Here is a 20591-nt window from a genome sequence, read left to right as displayed (position 1 = left end):
TTTCCTCTATAATCAGGACTTGCACATTTTGTTCTTTTCCATTTAAAAGGGCTGTTCAACATGACAGATACAAAGCATGATAGATTATTGCTACATAAAAGATCTTTTATTCCAAGAAGTGGAGTTTTGAGAAAGTTCAACTCTAGCACACTGCCTATTTTGAGAGCAGTAATTCAGATGCTTTTAACCAAAACTCAAATTGGCAAACAATTTAAAGCAGAATTATTTGGCTACATTTTCTAGTGGGCAGTCATATTTCGCCCCAACTTTTCTTCTTGCTGAGAGTGTTAGAATAAGAGCAAAAGGGAAATGGCTCAGCTCCATTTTTATACAAGAGAAGACAGGTCGTCTCTACCAGTTTTGGAGTTACTTCTGTTACTGGTACAGACTACATTTCTCTGTTTTCATTTTTCATAAAGTGGTTTTGGATATTTCAGCAAAGACTGCAACAGCTACTCATAGTTCTGCATTTTTGTGCTTCTGATGTGATACAATGAATGGGACTAATTGTATAGGACCTTCAGCCATGGGGTGAGAAAGACACAATTGTCCTTTCCATGTGGTATCAGCCTTTCATACATTACTAGGGATGGAAGAAGCATCTCATTTAAATGGATTTATACATGGAATTTGGTGGTTCCAGTTGGGGGGGGGGAACCCTTGCTTTTTGTTGAGACCAAAGAATGAGATTGGATTGGGTCTGAGCAGAATCTGTGCAGATAAGCTCAACACCAAAACTATTAGAAAATCCCAACCTTAAACATTGCTGTCATGATTCCTGTGCCACTGTGGCAGCTAATGAATAGGTCCTGTGCTGTTGTTTGGTCAAATATTCTTAATAATCATATAAAATTTTCCAGTTTTGCATCAGTCCAAGTGGATACTGGGGTTCAACATTTTCCTATGGTTAATGGAACTAAAATGCAATAAGGTCCCCAACAGTTATACAGTGATACCTCGGGTTACAGACATTTCAGGTTACAGACTCTGCTAACCCAGAAATAGTACCTTGGGTTAAGAACTTTGCTTCAAGATGAGAACAGAAATTGTGCCGTGGCGGCAGTGGGAGGCCCTATTAGCTAAGGTGGAACCTCAGGTTAAGAACAGTTTCAGGTTAAAAGAATGGACCTCCAGAACGAATTAAGTTCTTAACCCGAGGTACCACTGTATTGTTAATTCAGTCAACACTGAGATATTGACGAGTTAATTAACGTGTTTTCCCCCTACTTCCTTTCAGGGTTACCACTGTGACTGCCTCCTGGGCTGGGAAGGACCATTTTGCGAATCTGAATCCAATGAGTGTGACTCTGCACCTTGTAAGAATAATGGCACTTGCATTGATCTCTTCAATGACTTCCGGTAAGGAGCATCTTCTCCACCATCAAATGATTTTGATGTTTCAGTGGTGACTTATTTTATTTGTACATTTGCTGGATTTCAAAATTGTGGCATAGCAAACAGCTTGTGATATAAACTGGAGCAGTGGGGTTGTGAGGATGCGGGTTAGGGAGATCCATGTTTTTCCAGGGAATATTTGTTGAAGAAGATTAAGAGACAGTGTGTTGCATGTAAGTGTGCAAGTCTGGACATTTCTCCCAATTGTCAAGACACTAAGTGGCATGCAGGCTTCAGCATGCATATCTAGCTGAATGGGAGAACTGCATTCACAGCTATGAGCAGAATATGGAGTTGGTCTCTCCAGTCGAGGAAACAGAGATGTGCTAATGGATAGAGATGGGGAAGAAATTGTTTGAAAAAGTGTATCTATTAAGCAAGCTTGCATACAAAAGCATATTTATTGTGAGAAATGTGTACTGATATGTTGGCAGATGTTAATAAGCACCTTTTAAATAAAAAAAATATTGCAGACATTAATAAGCACTTTTTTAAAAAAAGATTGCAAACTGAATTTAAGATTGTAAAAATTAGAAACTGATATTGAGGATGAATTCTTTCTCACTGACGTAGTTCTTTTTAAAAAGCTAAACCCCTGATCATTAGTTGTTTGGCAGGAGACTGGATTCTATCTCCCTCTGCCCACTTTTTAGCTTAGCAATGATTGGTAGGATTTTAGTGTGTGCAACAAAAGCCGCTCTCCACATCCTCAAAATGTGGGATCAGCACAACCAGTTCAAAAATCCAGTCTTGGAGTGCTTGAATTATAGCTGGAATAGGTGTGTGCGTATGTCTTAAGGAAACATCTTCCTAACTCAATATTAATCGAATCATCACCCTCATGATGATGTAAAATAACACTACTTTAGACAACTAATAACCTCCTGAGCATTCATCATTGTTGCCATCAGTTTTACTGTTTTCTTTCCTTAAATATACTATTATCACACAAATGGTGTTACTTAAATGTATTCTATTACTTGGTGCCACTGAGCACAATAACAAAACAGATTTAAGTGCAATTTTGCTGAGTTTATGCATAGTTAACTCTGGAGTGGGTTTGTGGTTGTTACGTTCAGTGATCACACAACTTGTCAGATGTATTTGATATATTTTGCTGCCTGAAATGAAGATGCCAGTCAGGTGGGAAATGCTCACCTGGCTGTGATCCTTGTGCATGTCCCAAAGTTTATGCTATGGGATGTAACTCTTGCAGTGCTGTAAGGGAGAAAGCAGTGCAACTGTGTTAAAGTGGTGGTTACAGGTAGGTAGCCATGTTGGTTTGGGTCGAAGTAAAATAAAAAAATTCCTTCAGTAGCACCTTAAAGACCAACTAAGTTTTTATTTTGGTATGAGCTTTCGTGTGCACGAACACTTCTTCAGATAAAGTGTTCTCCTAATGATTTAATACCATGATCTTTCTTTTTCTTTTTCTTTTTTGCTCCTAAGGACAAGCAAAAAGGCCATTTATTGTACCATCTCTGAATGCTTTCTACTAATCAATACAAATGAGGTGTTTTGGTATCCTTGCTCTTTCGGTTTCCTTTCATTTGGTTTCATCTCTAAGAAGGGGGATGCAACTGGATTCTTCTGTCCATCCCAAGGTTTTAAAAGCAATGCTATGGTTTCATTTTCGTGGTTTTGCAGATGATCATGTCAACTCACAGTCCTAAAAGCTTCTGTATTTGTTTACAGCTCTTTGATAAGCAGATGTAGGTCTTTTTGTGCCAAGCTTTTCAGTGTCAGAACGAAAGGATTCAAAAGCATTCCAAGAGCAAATCTTTCATTCCTCTCATTCTGTCTGTGCTGACATGAAATGATCCTGCTGGCAGGGAAAGGTCAACACGGACTACTTGACTGCACATTTCGGAGTAAGGCTGAATGCAAAAGCTTTGTAAGATTTAATAAGCTAACTTGAATCATCCTTATTTATTTAATTGCCCATCTATCACAAGTTGTTTGGTTTGCTGATGAAAAGTCGTCGTCCCCGCTTTCCCATTTGGGTGTGTGGCCAGCTTTAAATGCATAAGATTTATTATTCCCTCTACAAGATTGGTTTATCTGATATGAAATAAATCTCATCATGAGTCCAATAGTGAGTTCAAGGATTATTTCAATGCCAATTACAGAAATTGACTCCGCCTCCTAGGAATGTCAATGGGTTTTATTGCATTAGAGCATAAAAGGCGTGTGGCTGTTCATACAACTATGAACAGTGCAGGCTTGAAGAAAAGCTAAGGTTCTTAAGCTTTTCCAGGCATTTGGTTGCAAATGCTACTGGCAGAATCTGGAGCAGTGTTTCCTAGACTTGGGTCTCCAGCTGTTTTGGACTACAACTCCCATCATCCTTAGCTAGCAAGACAAGTGGTCAAGGATGATGGAAATTGTAGTACAAAGGCAAACTTGGAGACCCAAGTCTGGGAAACACCAGTCTGCAGGAATGTCTGAGCATAAGGCAAGTTCTGCAAATTTCCATTATTCCATTATAGAATATTAGTGTATCTCTCCCATTATAGAATATTATAGAATTCCATTATAGAATATTAGTGTATCTCTCCCATTATGTACTGGGAACAGGGTGGCAAGAACAGATTCCAGTACATGGGGTATTCCTTTTGTGACATGTCTTTTTAGGTCAGGTGGTGGGGAACTAGATCCAGCTGGTGGACTGGATCCTGAGTGCCCCCCCAACTTCATCAAGCTACTTGGGTTAAGGGGACAGAGACCCAATCACCTGTCACTTGAAACAGCTATTGCATTAGCTAGCCATTTCTTTCCCCCTTTCTAGCATAGCAATCACTAAAAAAGAAAACCCATGCCAATTCAGACCTGAAGTTGCCACCTATCCGTTGTTAGGCAACTGACTCCACGCCTCCTTTCTGCAGAGTCTCTGCACAGGGTTTGGTCAGGCAGTCATAGCAAACCTCCCTTGCCAAGCAGAAGTCCACTTTGAGGCTCCTCATTGTGTATTGGCAGCTGTATGGCACCTGTGCCACACCTGACATCCCATATGATGGCAGGTGTGGGCAGGTGGGCGTGGCTTGTGGAAAACAGGCTAGCAGGCCAAATTGGGAACCCATTATTGGCCAATTTGGCCTGAAGGCAAGAGGTTCCACACACCTGTTTTTGATTCTAACCCTGCAGGAAGGAACTGCCCTGTTTGAATTATTTGTATGCAAGCCACTCCAGGAGCCGTTTCAGTTAAAGAGTAGGTTCAAAATGCCCAGCTATTGTTTAACTGAAAAACCCTATTTAAACCCAAATTTAGATATGCAGTGAGGAAGGAGGAGGCACCCCTTATTCTCATACCCCCAACTGGGAGCAAGAGGGTTCAGTTCAGCAGGGTACTGCTCCTTTACAAGCATCTTCCCTTCAAGGAAGCCCCTCACAAAGAAGCAGGAACCTTCCTGCTTACCAGTGTAGTGCTTCTTTAGGAGGCAGAGGAGAGGCTGGACAGGTAGGAAAGGTCAAGTGGGAAAGCCCACACTCCACATCCAAAGGCATCCACCCATCCAGCTTCTCCCAGAAAGAAACAGCTGGTAAGGTAGGTCTCTCTCTTTTTTGCATGTTTTGTTCTTTTTCATGTCTGATGCTTGGCTCTCCTTCATGCCTGACTCCCTGTCCCCTGGCAACCTCAGATTGCTCTCGCCCTTGCAGCCTGATGGGCAGCAGTCTGAGACTGTTTCAACCCAGCACAAGTGATACCCACTCCCCCACAACTGGTACTGTTCAGTTTGGGCCTCAGTACGCAGCCCTATATAATTGTAAAATAGTTTTGCTATTGCATCTAATCCATTCAGAGGGTGACTTAAGTCTGTTGATTTTAATTGTGAGTATGGCTATCATGGGATGTCACCCACAGGAAATAATTGAAGAATACAATAATATATTGTACACTGGGAAATGATGTCAAAAATTATTAAGTGTGTGTGTTCGTTCAGATTCTGCCAGATTTTGACAGCTGTGCATAATGTATGGGAAATTAATTTTCTAATTATTCTGAAAGGTAGTGTTTGTTCAGATGATGATACAAGCTGCATTATTTGCATCTATACTTTTGTAGCTTCATATTACTGAGTTCTCAACCACCTGCATACATTAGGGACCTATAGGTAACTTACGAGAGGCAGCTATACAAATATTTAAATGTGCTTTTCCAATTCTGGCAGCAAATATGCTCAACCACTGCTCACCAGAGCAACCATTTCCTTGGCTCCTCCACCTGATGGGGAATAAAATAGGGCCTTTTTAACATTACTAGTTCTTCATGCAAGATACTAGGGGTACCTATTCTGCTTTATTGGCAGATATAAACGGAAACATTGGCTTGAGTAATGTTTACCATGTTTTGATAGCAGCTTTTTCTAAGTTTTATGTTTCACTAGGGTTTTTATGTAAAAAAAGCTCTGTTCTGAGAAACAAGTGAAGAATGAACAAAAGTAAGCTCTCTGGGCAGGCAGCAATATAGCAGTTATTTAATATGCCTCATTTTGCTTGGATGGGGAAGCCACAGTCTTTGTTCAGAGCAGGCAAAACCAGAGAGCTGATGCATGTATTTGCAAGTTGTGCTAAATTTGTACAAGGACGCAACGGTCCAATTGAAAGCGAAAAGTGAGTTGGACATACTGCACTTTTTATTTGGTCGAATGTTGGTGAAATTTTGGAATGGATTTTAGGATGGTGATTTGTAGGGTGGAAGGGATCTTTTGAAATGCGTGGGAGTTTGCCCAGCCACCCAACCTGTGTGAAGTCATATATTAAACAATTAGCATCAAATTCAAATTGTTCTCTTGCCATTAAAACGGTGACTCATTTGCCCCTCTCTGAAGAGAAATAATACTAAGGGGGAGGGAGGGGGGCTACTTGAAGTTTGCAGAGACAGATTGGTGTGTTCCACCGTTATTTTTTAATGCGCTCCACATCCCACACTGCAGGGATAGAGTCACACCATGGCATCAACTGTGGACTGGGCTGGGTCTGACTTGAAGGAGAATTGTAATGCTTAACTCCACCTCTGAGCCATTTATGAAGAAATGGGTCTGAATCTGCAGTTTGGTCAGACAGTGATCTTTGTGTATCCTTATCTGTGGATCTGCCTGTCCTTGATTTCATGTTTGTAACACCACAGGTAATAATAATAATAATATTTTGATGAGGCAGCAAAGGAAAAATTCAGTTATTTGGTGGGGTGATTGTAATATTTTTTTACTGATACATGCTCACTGTTTTAACTAAATTATTACCACTGCAGAGTGTGTAAACTTTCTGATGTTTTAGCAACAGGGACTCAAGCATAAATAAGATATGTGATGAAGTACCCTCCCCAAATTTCAAGATGAACAGATAAAGGGTCCTGGAACCCTCCACTTATCGTTGTATTCTTCTGTGTTTGGGCTACTAACAGCCGTGCCCAGCTCCCTGCCTACAATATGGATGTTCTCATTATCTCGCTACTGGTATAATGATGTTTCAGCCTCATCCCTCCCTCCACCTTCCATTTCCACCATGGGCATAACTTAAGGCAAGACAGAAGTTTAACAGCCAAACTATAAAATGGTCTGAGAAGCAGCTCAGCACAAAACCCGAGGAAGATCTGGACATAAAGTGCTGATGGATTGCCAGGGAAAGAGCCAGATGCTGATAGCAAGAAGTGTTCCAGAGCCTGGCATCTGGGACCAGTAAGCACTATACAGATTCTCCATCTGTGGCTGAAGCTGTTGACTGCTGCTGGGGAAGGTGCAGACGAAAGCAGTAAGGCAACAGCAGTTTATAGCCTTGCCAGTAGTAGCAGAAGGCAAGCTGAACTCAGCATCGGAATTAACATTTATATTCCAATTTGCTTTTTCCAGCTCCGTACCAATGTGAAAAAAAAAATCCAGTCGTTTACAGAGATGCATGGTTTAGGCACACTGATTTGCAAGGGAGATGACCAACTCAAGGCATTATGTATGCAAAGCTGCAGCCGTGCTTAACTTGCGCTTCTCTCGAGCCAGCCCTTTAACCGTAACTTGGGCGTAGTGGCAGTTCAAGTGACAAACACAAGCAAGAGGCCACTTAACCATAAAAAAGGCATAGTAAATCACTAAGAGGGATGAAACAGAAATCTATGGCTTTCAATCCCCACAGGGTGGGATCAACTATCTGCTTGCACTCACAGAAGGAGACTGTGCACTCACGAAAAAGGGTGCCATCCATTCATGGATGACTTATGATGACCTGTTTATTCAGCATTCATCCTGGTTGGTTTGCATGGAGATTAGATGATCCTGGCTACTTAATGAGCATTCATTCTATTTGTTTACAGGGAGGTCAGATGCTATTCCACACTTTCCAGTGCATTCCCCTAACACAGGCATTCCCTCGGCTCTCCAGATGTTTTGGGACTACAGTTCCCATCGTCCCTGACCACTGGTCCTGTTAGCTAGGGATGGTGGGAGTTGTAGTCCCATAACATCTGGAGGGCTGGGTTTGGGGATGCCTGCCCCTATCACTTTCTAACTGATCTTTTCAGGAAGCAGATTTGTTTCTCAAGACACACCATTCAACTGAAATCCACAATCTAAATTTGCTAGCATGTGATTCGGCTCCCACCCAAAAGTAGTGACAGTCTAGAAGCATCCATAGTCATTTAGAAAAAAAATAAGCCGTTTAACAGTTAGTAAGGAACCAGATCCTACCAACAGTCTTTAGCAACAGCAGTATAAGCTGTTATTTGTGTTACTCCAGCTAAAGTCAAATTTGTAGGCTAACATAGGTTGAACTGGCTCCAAGACCAGACCAAAATCCATAGATATGTAAGATAGTGAGTAGAGGAACCTAGAATGAATACGACAAACACCCTGGTCACCTGTGCAAGCTATTGACGTAGTGGTAACAGCAGTAGGCTAAATTCCCTGTGAAAGAAAAATCAGACATGCTTGCTATCTAGGCGCAATAGAATGAATCTCATTAAACAGTCACAGGGAAATTTCGATTCAGTAATGAAGAAAATGTGTCATATATGTCGTGTATATATTTTTAAACTTTCTTACTCTGGTGGCTGGACACTTTGGCCTAGTGACTGATATTACAGCGCTGGGATAACGTTGAGTTGAAGTCTGGTTATTTCCCTGTATGGGTGCTGGATGAATTAGATTTTAGTGAATTCCCGTGTGAAATGGCCTGATCCAGAGGAATACATTCCAGCATCAATTGCCCAGTGTGGAGGGACAGTGGTGTGGGAAGTATTCATCTGATCCAGCCTCCATTTTTCAAATTTTACTGGAGTCACAAAGGCAGATTGCAGCTACACAGTGTTAGGAAGACATACATTGGGTCTGAGATACCCTCCATTGCAGAGGGCATGGTTGGGTTGTGCAATTCACCTAACTTTTGTCCGGCTGAGCCACTAAAGCATTCCAAAACCAAGAGGGGCAGGGATACCAGATTGGCTCCACTAGTGCATTTGCACAATGCCAACCTCACCACTACCATGCCCTTCCCTGTCTCCATCCTTGCATGCTGCAGCAACTCAGTTGGGCTGCAGTCAGGTTAGCAGTACAGCCCCACCATACCACTTCTGGCTGAGAAAAGTTTAAATTGCAGGGCGTATGAACAGAGAAAACTAAGAAAAGGTGCAAAAAGAAAAAAAAAGAAACTTAGTGACCTCATTATTTCTAATCTGAACCCTTTGTAATACATGCCTGCTGCAGATGAGTCATAACAAAATCAATTTTGTTTGTTCTTTTGCCCTTGATTCAATGGTTTTCTGAAAGCACAGTGACATCTTTAGAGAAATCTTAGTAAAATATGAAGTTTAAACAAACAAATATAAAATGGTGCAGGCACTTTACAATGGCTCATTAGAAATGAAAGGAAAACCCATCCATCAGTGTTTGGTACAGATGAGATATTTCATGCATGGCCAATGTCTATGACATACACAAAGAAGCAAAATTTTGAAAGTATTATGGGAATTGCCACTAGCATTAAATCCCATTGAAGCATGGAGAATGAGTAATAAGCAATTTCACATAAATGTACAATATGTAGAACCGCTGCAAAAGCCATACTTACTGTTTCACAAAAAGCCATTAATAAAAACTTTAGGTTGTGTTTCTGGAAAAGGGCATGTTGTTTCTCAGGAGGGGTTGGCCACCAGTTTTCCTGGAGCATCTGCCCTCCCCCCCCCAATACAATTAGTTTTGGTCTCAGAGTGAAGGCACAATCCTAATGGGATCTGTTTAAGTTTCCTTGCACCCTAGTACCCAACATAAGCCTTTCCTGTTCTCCGTTTCCCCAAACTTTCCAAAGTAGTGTATACACCTGTACACTATATACTATATTGGCCTGAATATGAGCCTCACTTTTTTCCAAATTCCGACCGTGAAAAGTTAAAGGGTGGCTTAAATTCGCAACCTTCCAAAAATTGGCTTTTACGATATTGCTGCTGAAACAGACATACGGTAAAACAGAATGGGTGTGACTGCCTGTGGGATTTTAAGGGAGCAGCTTATATTTTGGTATTGTCTTCCCCCCCACCTTGAATTTTAAAGGTGTGGCTTATATTTGGATGTGGCTTATATTCGGGCCAATACAGTATGCATGCCTGGAGATGTCTTACTTTGGTGACTCTGAGCATGCAGGAAAATGTCCAGAAACTATGAGGAACTATTTTTCTTATGCAGGCAACGCCCCATTTATGCGGGGGTTACATTCTGGGTCATCGCGCATCTAAGCCTGCCTTTCTGCCTTCCATCCTCTTTCAGTTCCACCAATGGCAATGGTAGTCTTAGGCAATTGTTTCCAGTTACTATGTCTGCTCAACACCAATAGCAATAATGGAGGGCGGACGTAAATGTTGCAGTAATGGGATTTTTCCACCAGCACAAGCATTTCTGCTTGCCAGATGGATCTCTTATCTCTCTCCCAGCCCACATGTGCACAGCTCTGGGGCTTCTCCCAATTCTCCAGGGCCAATTTGGGGAAACATGGGGGGGCATGGGGGCAGGAGAGAAGGGAAAGCCCCATTGTGCTAGCAGGAATAATTGCGCGGGCTACTGCTAGCACAACTATTAAGCAGGATTGGACGCTAGGCTGGGGCAGGCGGAGACCCCTGGCATCCTACCCGGGAAGGCGGTGCCAGCCCCAAACTACCAGGGAGTCGCCTTATGGGATCAGGGGGCTGTGTGCGACCACGCAAAGGTCACCCCCCCATTTGATGCGTGAAGCAGTCATTGTGAATATTCACCCACATTGATGTTTTATTTCACTAGCTAAAACTCTACTGTTAAAGTACGCTATTCAAAAATTATTTTGGCAGAGAAGAAAAACCGTGCATTTAGGAAATGTACACATAACAATTGTATATCTTACTTTACTTTGGAAATTGCTTTTTTTAAGGGGAAATTCTTACAGTATAAGTGATATTTTTTTTAAAAAAAAAAATCAGCATCCTCTCTCTCCCCCCCCCCTTTTCCAGGTTTTTACAGATAATTGAATTTTATTTCATAGCCATCTTGTTTCTGTGTGCCATTTAAATTCTTCTATTATGCTAGATCAATAAGTATTATAGAGAACAACTACTGCAAACAATGTCCTAGTACAGCTTTTTTATGAAAAAGAAGAGGTTCTTTTTTTACTAGAACAAAAGTGGGCACATTCAGAAAACGTAATTATCACATTGGCCTCCATTAAACGCCTCTTTGGCTATGTAAAGAAGGTAATAAAAGTTTTTAAAAGGAGGACTTTATCTCCAAAGTTCATGAAGCAGAGAGAAAAATTTCACATGTAAAAAATGTATGTCTGCATAAGAGTCATGGACTCTGCTTTAATATTTGGAAGGGACAGCAATAAAATATTTAGGGGATAGTTCTTCGGAAATTAGTCATAAAGTAAGCCCAAGTTTTAAAAAATGGGTCATTTCTATTGTGACAGGTAACAAAAAAGAAAAGAAAAAAGCTTAAGCTATAACTTGCACACGGAGAGTGAATGGATATGACAGTAAATGTTTTTCTTTGCTATTTTATTTTTTCAGGGATAATACCTATCAGCCTGGTGGAGGGGGGAATGTCGTCCTCCTCTCCCTTAGGCCACATCCACACCATATATTTAAAGAACTTTTAAATCACCTGGTTGTGACTTCCCGCAATGAATCCTGGGAACTGTAGTTTACCCCCTTACAGAGCTAGGATTTCCAGCACCCTTAACAAACTATAGTTCCCAGGTCTCTTTGGAGGGAGCCATGACAGAGTGCTTTAAACATACAGTGTGGCTATGGCTTTATTCTTTACCCTTGGGGCTACAGGAATGCTGCCCCACCCAGGGTTTAACAGTTTGAGTCTTCATAGTAAAAAACTTCGTGAAATCTGCCTCATAACAGATGGGCTTATTAAAAAAATATAAGCATTGCTCCCAGTTTTGGATTTCAATATTTGTTAACACTGTGCCACATCTTATACAACACTAACTGGATTAAAAAAATAAAGTGTTTATAATTATATCTTTTACCTACTGTTTTATATGACCTGCAGCAGGGCCGTCTCAAGCCGGTCGGGCGCCGTGGCACCGTGGCGTGGAGATCGCTTTGCCGCGCAGTGCCCTCCTGCCAGCCCGGCACCCTGGGCCACCGAGACTACCCCTAGAGCCGGGCCTGACCTGCAGCACTGTAGCTTTCTTTTTCGAACACTTCAGTTTGCTCAAATGGCAAATTTGCTATTAAAATTTTTAAGTATCTAAGCAGGCCCGAAAAGCTTAATTAAATATGAAGTTTTGTAAATCTTGTTAATGGTTGAGCTTAATCTTTACTGCACAGTGTGGAGAAAGACGTATTTTGGCTTGAGCTTTTTAAAAACAGGTTTGTTTGTTGCATCCAACTAAGTGATATTCAGAGAAGACTCATTGAAATTGATAGTTTATAGTTAGTATCACTAATTTAAATATATTGATTTTAATTGATCTACTTGGAGTTGGGCTCCGTTGCTTACAGCCCTGTTTCTTTTAAGTGGTATCTTCAAAAGTTTAATACTGTAAGGTCTTTCTAGCTAGACACTGCAGCAGATACAACCTGTGCAACTTCCTAGTCCTCTCTCCCAGGATGTCTAGCTTTGAGATGAAGGAAGCCCTTGGTCCTTCCTCTTTGCCCAGGTGCCAAAGCAAGAAGCTGCCAGAAATGCTGTCATTATTGCAATGACAAATTGTGTGTGTGTGTGTGTATGTGTGTGTGTGTGTGTGTGTGTGTGTGTATATATATATATATATATATATATATATATATATATATATATATATACGATAGGAGGAAAATCAACAGCACTGCTGCTGCAAAGATAAATATTGGCAGGGGTGGGGAAGGATCAGCGGTGATGGGAGACCATTTGTGGCAAGGGTACAATTAGTCATGCCAAGGGCTCTCTGAAGTCTATTGCTGGCCAATGGCCGGTGGCCATGATGCTTGAGTATTACAGAATATTAGGAAGTGGCTTTTATATTCATACAAGTGGGAGCTGAAACAAAATACTGCAGTGTCGATTGCTCCTCTTCAGGATTCCAGTAAGTCTATTCCATCCCACCCAAACCTCAGGCTAGTTGGTCCCCCCCCCCCCGCTATATTTTTGTACTTCTGCAAACCTTGGGTTTTCCCCAACACTCTTCTCTCTCTCTCTCTCTCTCTCTCTCTCTCTCTCTCTCTCTCTCTCTCTCTCTCTGGGTGTGTGGTAGGGTCCTTTTGGCTACATAAAGTACTAGGTGGCAAGATTAGTCTTTCACCACATACTCAGGTCAGATGACTAATCTGCATGCCAGAATCTTCACCTAGGCAAAGCAACTCACACCCTGGGTGTCAAAAATAGAGGGGATGATAAGCATTGTCAGTCCTTACAGCATACATAGAATTCACAGTGTCTGTGCCTATCTGTAACTGTTATGGTACATTTTATTTGAAGTTCCGAACTATTGGTATAATAATTTTTATGTGAATCAATTTATGTAGTAAAATAATAAATATTAGTTGTCTTACAACACTTGCATGTCAATTCTCACCCTTTCCATTTGCAGTGCATGTTAAGTGTACACACACACACACACACCCCTAGAACCTTTTCAGTGTCATTGAAACATGGAACATAATGCTTTCAGTGTTAATATTCAATGTGCAGTGCTTTGCGAGATAAGATTAGGCTAAAGGGAGACGCTAGACAAGAAGAGAGAATGTGATATGCCTATATAGGATTCAGTGAGTTACTGTTTCTCTCTGTAGACAAGCAAAAGGAACAACTGTAATATTTTGAATGCCTGTAAAATAACCTCTGAGGGACCACAATGTATTTATTTCTGTATTTGAGACAATTTCACCCACCCAAGATGGTATCTACTTCATTTTTAATGTTCTTCCCAATTCCCTGCTTTTCTGAGAACTATAAAGCAGGCACAATATGCAATGTAATCATATATTGGCCTTTAAAACATTGTTAAAACTAACATTTCAATAAAATATGTGACGTTTTTATCGCTGGGATTTATATTTAGTATGCAATTAAATGGAAGGGCAGTTGTTTCATGTCTAATTAATGTGGGCCTTTATGAGCTAGAGACTGACCATTTAACTTTCATTGTTATATTTGGACCCCTTTAAAGCCATTCAGCATGATGCAGGAGGGGGGGGAGAGAGAATGCCCTAGATCAGCCTTTGCCAACCCAGTGCCCACCAGATGTTTTGGACTACAAACCATGGGCCATTCTGGCAGGGGCTGATGGGAGCTGCAGAAGGTCTTATTTCCTTTCACTTAGCTTTCAAACAACACATTGACTGGGTTTTCTTACTTGATAACAAGGGGAAATCGACCATGCATGTACTGCTGGATTTGGTTGGATTCACACAACATTCCAGAAATCAAATTCTTGCTCCACTGTAATTGCTTCATTGATCCGGGATGTATGTGTGTGTTGGCTGGAATACAACAATATTAAATTGAAATCACAACAATAATTTAGGAGCTGGGGGTGTCCACTTTCCTTCATATGCCATTTCTTCCATAATCTCTGGGGTGGGTGGGCGTCTTTCTTACCCTAAAACAATTAAGATGTGACTGAGTGGTGTGATTTCTTGCAGGTATTTTTATTATTATTATTCCAGCTTCACAGTGGCTTTTTTTGGGGGGGGTGACTTTGTTTGCATCGTCCTATAGGATTTACTGGCATCCTGATACGCCTTAAACTGTAAGGCTGTCTAGACGTGTAAATTCTGAAGAACTCTGAGGATTTGTTTTGCTTTTTTTTGTTAAAGCAGAATAATGTAGAATTTTTTTAAAAAACCCTCCACCGCTGTATTTAAACAAAAGACAAACCAGATGTTTTGAGTGTATCCACAGGCAACATTTTGGAAAGTCCATGGATCTAGAAAAAACATAGAGATAGTATATACTAAAATCCACAGCGGTATTGACACAGTAAAGCAGAGGAACAGAACACTCTGTCGGGACCATGATCCAGCAAGATTATTGACATTTCAGTTCACTTTCCTAACTGCAAAAAATCCCTTTAAAAGGATTTGTTGCACTAGGATAACAGAACACTTTGACCAATATAGTTGAGCCAGTATGAGCCCTGATCCCCTCCCACAAAATAGTGGCAGTCTAGAGGCACCTTTAGAATGGCTGAATGATAATGGCTGATAAAATTCAGTAGATATGTGTGTGAAAGTGGCAATTCTAATAATTTTTACTGAATGTATTTTATTGACAGACTAACACAGGGGTGGCCTTCTAGATGTTAACTGCACAGTGTACAGGTTGTATGTATTTACTCCAGAGTTGTCCCTTTAATCAGGTACTCCCTAACAAGAGGGCATGTGTTGTGGGTGGGAACATTGGAGTGCCCACAACAGCCCTGTTGGTGGTCACTCGATCTTAGGAGCAATTGGGCCTGAGGGACGCCAGTCAAAGCAATTGAGGGACCACTATTTAACCCGATACACTCGTCCCTGAGCTTCCTCTTTGGGGCTCAGTGCATCGGAATACTCGACCACCTCCCCCTATATTTAGGGCTTGCACTTGACTTTGCTATACCTTCATGTGTGGCCTGTCATTGGGACAGGGGCACGGCAGGATTTTCCCCACATGGCTAATTGGCTGGTGCCACTTGGGTTCGCCTGCCGCATAGCAAATCGTCACAACTTGTAAGGTTGCGGATAGGCTCTGGTTCAGGTGGATAGAGGTGGCAGGATACCTAGCCATCCCTATGCGTTGGGTATTCCTTTAAGAAGGAATCCACAAACTCATGGGTGGTCTTCCCTGTGCGGGGTTGTGCCCGGAGCCTGAGTCCAGGGCTCATCTGGGTGGAGGCCAAGCAGGGCTCCTGCTTGCCACTGTCCCAGGTGTTCACCCAAGGCTTACTTATGGTTGGTGCCCAGAGTCAGCTCTGCCTGCAGGGCTGCAGGTAGCTAGTCGAACCAGAGCCTATGCAACCACTCACCTGATTGTAATCAATAAAGTTGTGGCCTAAATTCTGCCAAAAACCAAACCAAAAATTTGAGTCTTGTCCGAATTTATTTCGGGGGGTGGTTAAAAGGTCTCCACATGCAAATACAGGAACTGGCTTGACTTGAAAATAAAAGTCTTTAAGCACCCGATGCCAACAGATTTATTGTTCCCCTCTTTGTCTTTAAGGTGCCATAACACTCTATATTATGTTTACTGCATCAAACTAACATGACTACCCTTCTAGAACTCATCTCTGTTTAAATGAAACTAATTAAGGATAAGTAGTTAGGTGATTCAGAGCTTAGGATGTGAACCAAATCACAGGGACACAGTACTTAAATCCATTCCGCAAACTATTCATGACTAGTGTTTAAATTGAGTTTTTTTTTTAATTCTGATCTTTCAAATATGATCACGTGTGCTCATCAGTTTAAAGGGTGATGAGAGAAAGATAACATGCACATGAAATGAAATAGAAATGCATAATAATGTGCCTCTGTCTCAGATATTTTGTTCCTTGTGTGCTGTGTCACTTGATACACAATGTATTAAAAACGTGCTATTTTACTGCTATTATAAAGGAGATTATGAGTGGGGAGACTGTGATAAGAACTGCATAGAAATGGGGAAATGAATCATAGGGAATTAGAAAAGGAATGAGGCAAAAAGGGCTGGACCAATTAAATTGGAAGGAATCAATTAGAATAGAACAAACAATATATATACATAAATAAGCCCTCTAAGGTTTCCCTGTATAAGACTGCGCATGCAAAGGTATATTCTTTCACTGTTATGATAATAATAGTCTCCTTCCTTTATCTCTCTCCAGCCAGCTTTCTCCTATCAAATGCCTTTCTCCCTATATAGGGTCAATATCCTCTTTTATCTTCAGCTTTGCAAAGAAAGTGAAATGCTAGGAATACCTGTGTTTGGAGGAGTCTTTTTTAAAAAAGAAATTCTAAGGATTTTTGGGTGGACTTCAAAAGGGTTAATCCTTGAGAATTTTGGAACTTGAAGAAGAGTAAGGGAGGTTTGAAAGGCTAGAAAGGAAATGAGAATATTCCCTTTTACCCTTGGTATGTGGCAAAGATCCATTTTCAATATACTGTACAGGCATTGGTTTTTGAAACTGTAGAATGAGTATCAATCCTATTCCAAGATATACTCCAAACACAAAAGTACATTATAAAATATAAGCAACAGATAAATAATTTATACTGGGGCAAAGGCAGACATAATTAATATTAGGCCAAAAGCGCAGTCTAAGGCTGGAGATATAAATGCCTTGTTGGGGCATAAAATGTGGGCATGTCCAGATTCTTTTTTTGGTCTTAGATAGTCCATATCAATTTTGTACTATCAAAATCTTTGATATTACAAGATGTCCATCCACTCTTGAATTAGATTCCTGTACTAATGGGATTAATGGCAGGACAACAAATGTGGATTTTGTGAGCTGTCAAAATCCTTATATTTTGGCCCTGGAAGGATAAACACCCACTGTCTACTACACAATGGTTTGAGGACCTCACCATCCTTTCTGTAATGTGTGAATTCTGAACTAAATATCTGGCACAGAACCACAGAACCCAGGAAGCTATCTCCTGGAGAGCTGGCTCAGTTGTGTGGCCTGACTGGAGAAGTTGCTACTCTGGAGAGGCTCTGGCCTCATCAAGATTAATCTACCATTAACTCAGCTCATGGTAGTGTTTTCATACATAAACAACAGAAGACAGGAAACTTGCTTCATTCAAACACATTTCTCTTTAACTTTTTTCTTTGCTGAATTTGTTGTAGACAAACAAACAAGTTAAATAAATAATTAAAAATACTGGGCAGAAAAGGTCTTGCCTAACTTGCGGGAGGGGAAATCAATGGCGGGGTGGTGGATAGCGATGGGGCTGTTGCAAATAAGATAGATTTGCTTATTTTTAGAACTTTTTTTTTTTTGCATAGCAGAACATATGTGCCTTTATTTCAAATGGTACTTGTTAGGTTATTTAAGCATGCTTCAGCCACGTATGGTTCCGATAGCCAGCATCTTGGATTTAGCCAAAATGGTGGCTTGCAATGATAGCATGCGCAGGAAACCAAATATGCAGTGAATGGTTGTTGAATGAGCACTTGACACAGTTACTTTCAGCAGCTTTGTTGTCCCATGGAGGTGGCGAATAGAAGGGTTGTTTTTCCTCATCTTCCCAATTCAGGCTTTTTGAATTGCAGATTATGGAAGGATAAGGTGGTCGCAATTAAAGGAGAACATTTTAGTGTATTCAACTTTAGTGTATTCAACTTGGAGAGAGAAGTTTAGCCCAGATACCTACTTTCTGCGCTTGGAATGTTTAAGAGGAGGCAGATTGGATTTAAGAGGAGGCAGAGTGGAGGTTGCATTCTAGTGCTGCAGCCTTGAACAGTTTGTATTGTGGAAGGGCCTGTAGCTACGCAAAAACAAGTGCTTTGACCTCAAACTTGAAAAAGCCCATTAGCTTTTGATTATATCCCATCAGACAATGGGTTGCAAGTTGCTTTTCCAGAAGGACTTGGTACGGTCAGCGCTGCTGGCTACACAAGGACATTTTGTCAAAATCTGGCAACTTCTTTCTAATGTAAAACATCTTCTGCCACTACCTGCAGCAGATTTTGTTTGGCAGGCAATTAACTGCATTTGCTTTTCAATCTGGGATTTTTTTTAAAAAAAAAAAGTGCTGAAAATTTCCAAGGTAATAAACACCTCGCAGCTCTTTGTCTCAGCAAATAGAAATATGACATTATTGCGAACAACAAGCCAATGATTCATTAAGCAGTTCCAGAAGCTCTGTGTAACAGTAAATTGCAGCCCTGGTGATCGAAAAGGGGAGAGACTGGTGTTACTTAGGAATAGGGAGGCATGCAAAATGAAGTCACATGGGGATTCTGTTAGGCAGGAGATCAGGGCTGAAGGCATGCAACTAGCCTAACTAGCCCCTGCTCATTTTCTTTCAATTCCCAAATGATGCTGTGATATGGCTGATGTATTCATTTGTTAGAGCAGGTCCAGTGTTCTGTTTTGTATCCGCGTTTTCAAGTGGTGCATTCAGATTGCAGCTGAAGATAGGAGTCTTCATTATGTTGCAGCTAGAAAAAGCAGTGGAGTGTTTTTTGTTGGTGCCCGGGGCGGATGCGCTGGGGGGAGGGGAGCACCGTCAGAGAGACCCCAGCCCACTGGAGCCAGAAGGAGATTGGGTAAAGGGTGCACACACATTGATGGTGGCATTTGCATGGACAGGCAGAGTCCCCCAAACCCCCAGGCAACCCCCTGAGATGCAAGACGCAAGACAACGTGCTATGGGATTCAAATTGGCCACAACTTTATTAAGATTCAGATGTAATGGCTCAGGTATTGGCCATTATCATTCCCAGTCCCCAGCTGGGGTTCTGAGAGGCTTCAGGGTTATCTACATGTATGGGGGTTGGGGCTGGCTCTGGAGAACATATGTTCAAGCAGAGAGAGCCCCCCCCCGTTCACCGCCGCTGGAAGGGGGAAGCGATGACACCTATTGGTATGGTCAAGGCTTCCCCCAATACCCCAATCTTGTTGCCGCAAGGGGGTGAGGTCTCCGCCTCACGCCCCTCCCTCTAGGAAAATTGCCAAAGAATTCTGCCCAAGGCCTGACACTGCCAAAGTTGTGACATATTGCTACGGGAAAGGCGAAACCTGCTAATGCAGGAAAATTTCTACGGCCTTGACGTAGCAGTGCCTGTACCTGCGGAGAAAAGGTTAACCTGTAAAAGAACTTGAATGAGGGTGTGGAGGGTGGGAGAAGCTTTGGAACCAACTGGTGCTTGGAGGTAAGATTCAAATTCTATTGTGTGAGCTAGAAAGTCCCTCCCCTTACCTGGCCATCCCCTGGCAACACCTCCCCAGGCAGGATTGGACGCTAGGCTGGGGTAGGTGGAGACCCCTGCCATCCTACCTGGGAAGGTGGTGCCAGTCCTAAACTACCAGGGAGTCGCCCTCTGGGATCAGGGGGCTGCGCGCGACCACACAGAAGTCGCCCCCCCCCATTTGATGTGTGGAGCGGTCATTATGGAGAAATAGTGCTTGCTAACTACTTAAATTGATGAACACATTTGGACTGTTCTGCTCACATGCACAGGCACCTAGGAGTTGAAAAGCAGTAACAACAGCAGCAGCAACAACAACAGCTTTTTAAAAACCCTGCAGGGTGTACCCTAGAATGATCTCAGGCCTGTCTCATGCTTCACTTTTTGGCATCATTTGTGATGCTTCACATTGGCTGTGGGACAAAAGGGCAGTGTTTAACTCGAACAGCATTGAGATAGGGAGAAGAAAAATGCTGTTTACTTCTTCCAGTATGGGTGACACACATGACATTTTAGTTGAGGGAAGCACAGAACAAAGAAAAAGGTCCTTTCCTTCCAAAAGGCATATATCAATATGTTTATTTTATTTTGGCACACCACACCGGCAACAAATGCTTCCAGATAGTTAGTGTTGATTAAAATTAAAAGAAGCCAAGTAGGGAAGTGCCATTATAAGCAGGGCCATGAGGGTTATTTGGAGAGGAAACACAGGTGCGTCTCATTATCCTCATCTGCATCATTAACTGCAAGGCATCTTAGAGAAGGGCAGGCTTTGGAAAGCAAGTCCCCTCATTCCATGCTTAAAATGTAGATATTCTGTAATGTAACTTGGCCCTCCACACCCCTCCTTTTCTCTCCCAGTGTTCAAATGTGGAG

The 20591-nt window shown here is 41.8% G+C and overlaps 1 protein-coding gene across 1 annotated transcript in view; it reads left to right on the top strand.

The window, feature by feature from the left end:
* Positions 1–309: 309 nt before the first annotated feature.
* The window catches only part of EYS (EGF-like photoreceptor maintenance factor), a 396345-nt gene continuing 376063 nt past the window's right edge, over positions 310–20591 (top strand). Inside the window, exons 1-2 of the mRNA XM_088665821.1 lie at positions 310–381; positions 1238–1359. Coding sequence (XP_088521947.1) covers positions 310–381; positions 1238–1359 — 194 coding nt within the window. The remainder of the gene's footprint in view (positions 382–1237; positions 1360–20591) is intronic.

Source organism: Zootoca vivipara, chromosome 3 (assembly GCF_965207765.1).
Source record: "Zootoca vivipara chromosome 3, rZooViv2.hap1.1, whole genome shotgun sequence".
Taxonomy (NCBI): Eukaryota; Metazoa; Chordata; class Lepidosauria; order Squamata; family Lacertidae; genus Zootoca; species Zootoca vivipara.
Note: the sequence above shows the minus strand (reverse complement) of the source record. Positions and strands in the feature narration are given on the sequence as shown.